The 10,588-nt window shown below is 48.4% G+C and overlaps 1 protein-coding gene across 1 annotated transcript; it reads left to right on the plus strand.

Annotated features, from left to right (window-relative positions):
• Positions 1-8,504: 8,504 nt before the first annotated feature.
• Positions 8,505-9,948, plus strand: LOC122373334 (chymotrypsin-like elastase family member 2A). Its single transcript, XM_043351297.1, has 3 exons — positions 8,505-8,678; positions 9,129-9,362; positions 9,424-9,948. The coding sequence occupies exons 1-3, from the start codon at positions 8,505-8,507 to the stop codon at positions 9,946-9,948; spliced, it is 933 nt and encodes a 310-aa protein (XP_043207232.1).
• Positions 9,949-10,588: the final 640 nt, after the last annotated feature.

Genomic DNA, 10,588 nt, shown 5'->3' on the forward strand with positions numbered 1-10,588 from the left:
TCCCTATCTTATGTAAGAACAAGATTTGCGATTGGTCATGTAGTGAAAGTGGTGACTCAGGCGTTTTCCGCTAGCATCACTGACTGACAACACTCTGTGCTCACCGCCCACGACGTTCAATTCTCTTCAAGGCAGCGTTCAATTCTCTTGAACATGATTTCATGTTCAATACGCTCGAGCGATTCAATTTTGGGCCAAATTTTACGAGATGGGTACGATTACTATATAATCAATCTGAGCTTGCGATTATTAACAATGGATTTACCTCGGACTGGTTTTCGCCTAAGCGGGGCATCATGCAGGGATGTCCCCTCTCTGGAATGCTTTTTGCGCTAGCTGTGGAAATATTGGCCTTAAAAATAAGAGCTTCAAATAGAATTAGAGGCATTTCCGTATCTGGAGTGGAATTGAAGTTGACCCAGTACGCAGACGATACTACGATTTTCGCAAGGGATGAGGTATCAGTTCACGAGCTGATACGGATCGTGCGAGAGTTCTCGGAAGTTTCTGGGTTAGAATTGAACCTAAACAAGACTAAAATTACGCGTCTTGGACCTTGTCAGGATTTGACGCAGCCAGTGTGTGGTATAGTGCCATCAGAGAGTATTAAGATTTTAGGCGTCTGGTTTTCCACGAGCCGGCAGTGCTTAGATGACAATCTCGAACCTATATTGAATAGCATAAGGGTAGTGCTAAATATGTGGTCTGAAAGGCATTTGAGCATAAAAGGGAGAATAACCGTTGCCAAGAGCCTTGCGGTATCAAAACTGAACTATGTGTTGGCATCTTTGGTAATTCCGCAACAGACATTGTGCAGGATTCAGAGCCTCATCATGAAATTCATCTGGCGCGGCCGTCCGCCGAAAGTCTCTCGAGATGTGCTCTACCAAACGGTGGAAGAAGGTGGACTGGGTGCAACATCAGTGCATAGTTTACACAACGCGCTTAGATTAAGTTGGGTGGTGCGCTTACTGGGACATGAATCGAGATCTGGTGATATATTCCGATCTCGCATTGGCCCGTTTACGGTCAACACTTTTTTGAGAACTAGATTCAATGAACAGGTCTTGGAAAGATGTAGACTCAGCGACTTTCACAAAGATTTGCTCCGGAAATTCAAGAAGTTGTTCCACAAACCCTGCCCCGGTTCCAACGAAACAGTTCGAGAAGAGATTTTGTGGTATAATGAAAAAATATTGATAGATAACAGTCCTGTGTTCTTCCCTCGAATGTATCAGAAAGGAATAATATTCATTAACGACTTGCTTACAACCCAGGGACAGTTAATGACATACGCGGAATTTTGCGAGAAATACAACTTTAGAGTGAACAGCCTTCTGTATCAAGGATTAATAAGAGCTATCCCTTCTGATTGGAAGTTATATTTACGGCGATCTGGAGACTTTCTTGATGTAGGACAGATGAGAGGGGCTGCTATTTGCTGCCGGATAGGATCAAAAGTAAAGCGGATCGTAAATTTAAGGACAAAAGAGTTATATCTTTTAGGTTTGACAAGTCAAAAACCAAAGTCTCTAATAAAGTGGGAAGCCGAGCATCTAGCCCCAGAAGCTTGGGCCACATACCTTAAGATTCCATACACGTGTTGCGCTTCCACCCAACTTCAGTCCTTTCAGTTTCAGGTGTTGCACAGATATTTGCCAACTAAACGCTTTTTGCACGTCAGACGAGTCATAGACACGCAGAGTTGTGACTATTGTGGAGAATCCGATACTCTCGTACATCATTTATACAATTGTCCACCTGTGCACGCCCTTTGGATTAGGCTATTTCGTAATATGAACTCGAGAATACGACCTGCACATGTTCCGTGCGATGCTCGTTCCGTGTTGTTCGGTGCAACGCAGGTGCCATGTGTCATTAATGTCATCATTCTGTTAACGAAGCGTTACATACATGTCCAGCGTAGGGATGGTAGGACACTCGTGATGGCGCAGTTGAAATCACAGGTAGAACAGTTTTATGAGGCAGAGAGAATAATCGCTTTGAGAGAAAATCGAATGAAACATTTTGCTGCCAAATGGCGATGTATTTATGTTGAAAATGGTATAGCGATATAACGCTTACGGTCGACTGGTTCGATCAACATATGATTATGGGTTGTGTAATGTGTTGCAGGCAGGCGACACATGTAATATCAAGATATGTTTTAGTGATGTGCTGTGCTTCGCATGTGTAAATAAAGTGAAAAAAGTCCGTCCTCGAGAGAGGGAGAGGGTGTGAAACAGGGTATCGAGATGGGATGGGATGGATCGTGCTGCTGTTGCTGTTAGAGCAAACGCAGGACATCATTTAGGCTAGGTTAGCGTCCGCAGAGAGTCGGGACCAGGCAAGATTTTATCACCCACTAGTTCGGGTAGTACAGGAATACCGTTCAACGCCTATGGTACAGTGGCGCACGTCGCCTCTTGTGATGTCCTAATTCATTATTGGTAGTTAGTCGCCTGGCCGGGTGCGGTTGGGAAGCGTCACTGTCGCGTTCTCTATCCCGCTGCAGTGGGATCAGAATAACAGCTGCATGGTGCAGAGACGGTCCTGGGAAGTGCCTTACCAACCCTGGCCCAGGTTTAATCTGGTGGTACTTGACTTGTCGATTTCATCGACATATGACTGGGTCGTTGTGTCGCTGGCTTGCGTTTTTCATCGACTGCTTTTCATACGATATTTGTTATTAAGCTATCCACATTCTTACATTTTGCAATGCATTGCTGTGATCATAGGTGTTTGATGTGTGCGACAATCACAAAATTTGACTGTTTTTCATCATTTTAGCACACTGACTTTGTCAGAGATCACCCATGATCACATCATCTGTTTTATTCCCGATTCATTTTGTTTTCATGATATTGCTGCAAGGCAATATCCACGGTCCATGAAGCCATTGAAGCCACGCAACACTACCTCGTTATCGTAATGGTAGCAATCCTCACACGCCATTGATTGCTTGTTGTGACCAAATTAGCCACACGGTCGTCTCGGCTCGGCGTTTTTAGCTCGTGCGGGGTCCGTCGGCCCGGTGGACCCGTATCGTTCACGGTTGTCCCGTGATCCGTGATGAAACCCCGTCACGGAGTTTCGCTCTCCCCCTCCGCTCTTATCGTTAGATTGTGCAGCGGCGTCAGAGAAAGGCGGTGGAAAGTGGCGCAGTTGCGACAGCTGATCATGACTAGATATACCTCGGGTTGGTGGTGATCTGCACCGGCAGTTTGTTGCAGAGCACGTTTGTGATATGGGATCGTCAGCCCGTTTGTGTACCTGTTGATTTGTGATTACTGAAGTTTAATTTCGCGTAAGTCATAATAAATTATGATTTATATGCTTTCCCTATCTTTGTGGTGATTACCTACGGCCTATGCTATTCTCCGAGTCAGTTTCGCTCACAGCTATGCATATCACATTTAAAGGCAATAACACATGTTATCCACGCACCAAAATTCAATTAGGAATGCGACGCCCTATTACCCTTGAGTAACGTGATCCTGTATATGTAAACGATATACACGAGAACACTATGTAAGAACAACATTTGCGATTGGTCATGTAGTGAAAGTGGTGACTCAGGCGTTTTCCGCTAGCATCACTGACGGACCAACACTCTGTGCTCACCGCTCACGACAGTATGATGTGACGTCATGAAGCCTCAACAGCACACGCGGCAAATATAGTCTATCCTGATCCTGGCGATTGTGACAGTGGATCGTGACTTTGGAACGGCCTCCTGCAGCCAGCGGAGAGAAGCCCGCGTTTGTCGACCAGAGGGTCGATTTCGTGGCATGTAGTTGTAGGCATTGCGAAGGTCCCACTGGTGCATTGACTTATGCACGTAATAACCATTCGGAAGGAGACGAACTGTGAAGTGTGACTATGCCAACAAATCTTTGCAGTAACGACGGAATGTTAGGTTATTCAGCCATTATTTTCCTAAACGACCTTCAGTTTCTTCATAAGTTTAGTCAGCTGCATCTTACACGTAAGCAAAAGCTCGTTACTATCACTTTCATGAATAAATAAACTCATAGACCATAGTGACGCCGCTTTCCCGAATGCAAATACAAATTTGTTTGCGATAGTTGCGTAATCGCCTGTGTCCCACACATAGCCTGGCCACTGCACTGGCCAGTCTCTCTGTCCAATGTGCATAGTGTCACCCTGTTACCCTATGGCCCGGGGAATCCCAGCCACCCCACCACACACAACACACGTCCTCACTGCGTGAAGGCATCTACCGGGGGACAGCACACCCTCCGAGCGAGTGAGGGGAGGGCTCCGGTCCCGGGATCCGGTCCGCAATCCCGGATCTCTGGCGGACAAACACGGAGCCGGACAGCTTTCTCCGCGCGCGTGCAGTCTGCGCGCACAGTTGGCCAATCGGTTCTGTGGAGAGCTCGCGGCGGCCGCGCGCGGGGTCAGTGTCAAGGCCGGAGAAAGGTCCCGTGCGCGCGACAGGAACGGAGATGAGTCAGAGCGTGCGAGCCCCCCCCCCCCCCCTCCTTCCGCTCCCGGCACGGAGACTGGACGTCGCCGGGCGAAAGTTCGGCAGGTCCTGACTCCTGATGGTTGAGCTGAGTTTGTCTTTGACTGCAGGTAGAGGAGAGCTCTAGCCCGTGCTGCAGAGGATGTGGGTTAGAGTGGATGCCCTGCTGGCTTCTCCAGTGGTTGGATGACGAGTCCTTCGTGGCAACTCGTGTCAAGCTGTCATTGGAACATTTATGTTGTATGTTGCTCGCCGCTGCATTTTAGCATTCCTTTCCCTTTTCATTTGCTGATGCGTAAGATACGCTGTATTTTCACCGGTAACTTGGCTTAAATTGTTCGAACGTTTTCACTTCGGTTTGAGTGAAGTGTTCGGATACCGCCAACATCATCCTTGTCGTTACAGATAGTTACGTGGCATAGTGAGTCAGTAAAAGCGGCTTGAACGTAGGGGTGCGACAACCCTCCTGGTACGCTTGTACCGAGTAGCGGTATAGTGCAATGCCATGCGGAAAGGACTATGGAAGACGGAAGACAGAGGGGAATAACTCATTCCGATTGCAACCTGAACTTATCCTTTAGGTGGGCTGCTCAGAAAATCGGTCAAGGCTAAGTCGGTCAAAAATATCTTATTGTGATCCTTTTAGAAGCGATCGTTTTCCGTCCCGCACTTGGCAAATGCCCGGATGTTTTGAACTGTTTCCCCGGCAGTCAGGCACAACAGCCAAACGATAAATCACGCCGTGTTTGGGATCTCTGGATACGCCCAGAACCCATTCATTTAGCCCCGAACTGACGCACCACGCCGGTGAAAGGGCCTACTTTGTGAGGAGTTACTTGTAGATCATTGGGATAAACCTCATGAGAGGGGCACCTCTTGGCCATCAGTTTATCAGTAGTTACTGTTCTCCTCGTTCGGTCCTATAATGCTAGTGGTAACATTGCTGTTTGGAAGATTTTTTTTTCAGGCAGTTTGTGCGTAATGCTTTTTTGCGTTTTCCGTTTGGCCGCTTTATATTCTATATGTTTTTTATGAGACCTAATTTTGGTCGGTAGTCGGCACTGTTCCTCCACTTTGCCCTCAGCGTCGGTTCACTTATAGTGGCTGAGACAGCTTCGCATTCCGTATTACCAGGAGTTCTTTTATAGTTCCGTCTAGTGTCTACAGCATTGCGTGCAATGCGGTATGACCTTAATTTTGAAGGAGAATTAGCAACACTGCATTTGTTTGCAAAGTCAGCATGATCTTGCGTTAATTTGAGCCGCTTTGAGCCACGATAAGAATGCCTGCCACGTGACGTGTTTACGTCATGTTATTTCTGAAGTGCAATGTCAGTACGCAATGCCCTGCTTAGATCAAGTCTACACTCTGCATACGTGATTAAATCACGCTGGCACCGTGGTGGCTGTCCCGGGGATGCAACCTTGTCCTTGAGGTGTACGCTCTGAGCAAGCATAGGGGAGAGTGGGGTGGGTTGTATCAGTTTTTACTCCGAGACCCATAACCTCGTAACTATCCGTGATAAACTAATTATTTCCATACTATCTCCTTCCTTGATTCTTCTGCTTTTTTGTGCCAAGTAACTTTTCCGCTACCTCTACCAGTTTTTCTTCTACAGTCTGCCGAATAGAACAATGTTTTTGATACAACCTGCCCCATGGCTTGGGTGAGTTGTATCACATGGTGGGGTAATTTGTATCACTAGGTATTTCACGTTTCAGGGAGTGTGCCTGCTACTGGTTTTGAGCATAACAACAACATTAAATGGGGTTGATACAATGTATATGCTCAAAGGCTTCACTTTTATTCGACCAAACTTAGGTCAATGCAATCCGAACGAAACATCGAAACGAACGAAACATCAACAGACTAGACGCAAAAGTGGCCCGTTAAGAGCAAAGAAGCCAACACATTGTGCCAAAATGGAACGAGTATTGACTAGCTACCTACAAACGCGAGCCAGGGCTTAGCTTTCGCGATCAAAAGCAACATACCCATACATACATACATGTTACAACATACCCCACCCGGCTCTGATACAACATGTACCTCGCCGCCATCTTGGAAAAACATCCTCGTGCTCAAAAACAGCGGACAGCTGGAGAAATCCATTTTCACTCACGCAGCCTTAGAACCTACCCTCACCACCGCTAGCGCGGAGATCTTTCAAATTCGTGCACATCTAAATGTCCAAAACACACATTTTCTTGCAACTTATTTTTTTAGAATGACATTAAAAAAACATAAAATCGGCTCTCACCTCGAGACGCGTCCACCCAGCCACACGACAGAACAGGGAAAGATAGCGCCCGGAAAACCTCGTCGGCTGGTCGTGTCACGAGCGCCATCAATTGGATAAGTTTCGCACAATTCGCCCTGATACAACTTGGACATGATACAACTCTCCCCGCTCTCCCCTATCGACAGTTTATGAAGGATAACTCAGCCAATAAGGCATGAAGTAATAAAGCTACAACATATCGAAAAATAACACTCGATACGAGTATAGCGGTTTGTCAAATCGGTTGACATCCGATTTGACCTTTCATTGACGGCTTTGTTACGCAGAGCTAGAAAATCCGTTTTAAGTTAAGCTTTTGGTAAATGTTAAAAAGCCCACGCAAGGAAACAATAAATTGTTTAACATCGGAGACTGCATTTCTGCAAGCGGCATAACACCAAATCGAGGGGAACTTCAACTAAGCTGGGGGAGTAACACCAAAGTGACAAAGTTGTTCGGTGGCGATGATGATTTTGTGCAACAGCTGGCCGAAAAACAGCATCATTATTTGAAAGAGTGTAGGTTAGGTAAGTACCTACCACCACCTAACTATCCTCGCATATGAGAATCTTAGCTTGAAATCTCCGAACACAGCCCCGAAGCGTGCTCAAATGCAATGATAACGCTCTCCTTTTTAAATGAAACATTTACAAATAATAATAACAAAAAGCTTGAACCAGGAACAATGCATGTTATTGATAAGCCTGTCAGCGGCTATAGGACGCCTACGTTCCGAACCATAAAGCGGACTGGACTGTGGAGTCATTTTACTCGGGCTGGTCTACTACATATATATATTCAGTTCGATGTATTGAATAGCAAATGGAGCTTGTGTAGAATCAGCTTACACAGTTTTACATACTTAGTTACCAACACTGCAGCAACGCCGCTATCGTTTTCGAATTTGCCTACTGTTTCTAACAAACGTAAATAGCATAAACGCAGCTGTCGTATTTACTCCCATGCCTTGCCTGGTCTTGAGGAGTGGCCGAGAGAAGCAACACGAGTTAGCAGCATACGCTTCGCTTGCATATAAAGTAGGTACAGTACACATGTAGGTATGTAGTTCTTTTCGGATTCACAAATAAGCTGCATGTACTCAATAGACATAAAATTAAAGGAATTTTTACCTGTTCCTACTGCTAGGAAATATGATGATGGAAACACTAAAGGATTGCTGGGAACATGACTAGGCATTCTTAGCTAATAAGTGACAATCTTATAGAAGGCCTGCTTAATGATTAGTATCCGTTCTATTCTATGTTTGCCAGTTAGCAGTGGCTGAATAACTGATATATGTACACAAGGTCTTCTTTCTGTATTAATAAATATTTTTATAAATAGGTACGTCACCTCGACCCAGGATGTCTATAATATAAGTCTGGAAGAGTGAGGAATAAGGCAGATTATTAGAAAGATTCCACCACAGTATGCCGTGGCGTTGCGATGAGAAGAGACAAAAGCTCAAAGCGGCTTTCTTGTCAGCTCAAATCAAATCCATAGCCTCTCCTGACGCTCCCTCTTAAACGGTAATTACCACCTTCCTTTGGAGAATCCCTGGTCACGAGCTGTGCTAGGCCGATCTGTGAGCCGGAAAACGTTTGATGATCACGTACAATGTCTGCCGGGTGTTTCCTGCAGTATACCACCGTCCAGCGAAGGGAACGGACCGCTAGGTATAGCTCAGTGTAGGAGGCAGGACGCTGGGGGAAGGAACACACAGACGCCGGGATGGAGATCGTCTTGTTCTTGGAGTTGGTGGCTATAAGTGTGTTCATTAGCGGTGGTGTTGCGTTCAATTTCCACGAGCGTCAGACTCCGTGTCACGACCCGGACGAGCGGTGTGTGCGGATCACAGAGTGTGCCTCGTTCCGGACCAGAGAGGCACTGCTGCAGGCCCGACCGGTGACGTGTGGCTTCTCAGGAGCGATGCCTCTCGTTTGCTGCCCGGACTCAACTGCTGGAGCGGATTCAACGCAGGGTACAGCCGGCTCGACTGCTTTGGAGCGGCCGGTAGATGAGTCAGCGTTACAGGAGCCAGTAAAACCGTCGACACCAGGGTCGACTCAGTCGTATGATACGGTTCATGATCCTACACCGGTATCAGCATCAGCTCCGGCGTCGACTCCAGCACCGCCACCTGGCCCCGTGCGTCTGCCGAAGACGGTGCAGCCACCACCTCTGCCAGCTGATCCGTCTTCAGCACCGTCTGACCCCGCTCCAGCCTCTGGAGCTCCCTCAGCAGAACCTAACACTGCCTCATCGCCGGAGGAGGATTCAGCAATCCTCTTCCCGTCTTCGTGGAGCGCCGCGCCGCCTTGGGAGGTCTCCCGTCCTCCCGTACCACCGGCGCAGCCAGCGCTGCCGGAGCGCTGTGGCGACCCGTACCGTGTGGTGCGGAGTACCAAGCGCTGGTCGCGCGGAAAGCTGGGCGCTGTGGGTGCTCACGTGGGCCGCTGGCCGTGGCTGGTGCTGTTCGGTCGCTGGACGGATGCTGGTCTGGGCGGCTGGTTCTGTGGAGGAGCGCTCATCACTGATCAGCACGTGCTAACGGCGGCGCACTGTATGCACCCGGAGGAGGCCGGAACGGTGGGGGGCTGTTATCGGCGACCACGACCTGCTGACGGTGGACGAGTTGCGACACCAGCAGCGGAACATCTCGCGCGTGGTGCGCCACCCGCGCTTCAACGGCGCGCAGAATGACGTAGCCGTGGTGCGCCTCTCGACCCCAGTGAAGCTGACCGAGGGGTTGTGGCCGGTGTGTCTGCCTCCGAGGCAGTCTCCGGTCACTGGTGGTCCGCTCTGGGCGGCAGGATGGGGCGCCACTCAGCGGGACGGTCACCCGGCCTCCGAGCTAGCCGACACACCTCTCCAGCTGACGGACCTGAACCGCTGCGAGGAGACCTACAGACGCACTCCGCTGTTCGACGCACGGTTCCCGGGCGGTTTCCAGGGGACCAAGCTGTGCGTGAGTCGCGTGGGCGGCGCGCCGCGGGACTCTGCCGCGTGTCCGGCCGACTCCGGCGGACCTCTGATGGAGCCCACTGAGGGAGGCAGGTATCAGGTGGTGGGAGTGTGGTCGATAGGTATGGAGTCGTGCGGGACAGATCAGTTCCCGGCCATCTACACACGGGTGGCCGCCTACACAGACTGGATCTTTGCTAATCTGACCTGACGTCTGACTTACCACCGGTCGGTGATAAAAAGAGTTTGGGTGAGTGTAGGTGGGGGTGGGGACTGGGAGGAGGGAGGAAAGCGTAAATGAAGCTGTGGTTGATTAGTCACTGGAATACCGACATAGAATCGATTCCGTTCCGATGCTTATGGTGTTTCATCTAGTATCGGAATAAACTTGCGTTTCGCTAACCACATCCATATCGGAATCGAAATTGAGCAACGTTGGAGGCGAATTAAATCTGTGCTAGCAGAATGAAGCTCAAATTATGGCAGATCATGTCTCCAGACACGCATTTTCCTGTTCGTGATTCATTGATGGCTGCTCACGCAGACAATGCGATTTCATAACTGTCGTGTGGTTGCTATTATCACAATGTGTTGTCATCATGTCTTTGTGCGCCTTGTTTGTTGACTTTTCCTTGTGTAAAAAGTATAATATGTTTTCCGTCACTTGTTATCTTTTATACTCCTCGATACGTTTACCTTAAACAGCTAAATGAGTTACATTGTACGTAATATAGGAATTTCCAGAGTGTCAATTCTCCCACTATCTCTAAGCTGACTCAGAGGGGGTATATGTGCGTCACCACCACCCACTACATACCTACTGCTCGAGTACTCGCGAGGTCACTATGGAG

Source organism: Amphibalanus amphitrite, unplaced genomic scaffold, assembly GCF_019059575.1.
Source record: "Amphibalanus amphitrite isolate SeventyFive unplaced genomic scaffold, NRLGWU_Aamphi_draft 001478F_arrow, whole genome shotgun sequence".
Taxonomy (NCBI): Eukaryota; Metazoa; Arthropoda; class Thecostraca; order Balanomorpha; family Balanidae; genus Amphibalanus; species Amphibalanus amphitrite.

Bases quoted from the DNA above. Each gene is read 5' to 3' on its own strand.
- LOC122373334 (XM_043351297.1), top strand. From the start codon at position 8,505: ATGGAGATCGTCTTGTTCTTGGAGTTGGTGGCTATAAGTGTGTTCATT. The intron at 8,679-9,128 runs GTGACGTGTGGC...CCACCGGCGCAG, and splicing joins CACTGCTGCAGGCCCGACCG to CCAGCGCTGCCGGAGCGCTG. The intron at 9,363-9,423 runs GTGGGGGGCTGT...CGACACCAGCAG, and splicing joins ACCCGGAGGAGGCCGGAACG to CGGAACATCTCGCGCGTGGT.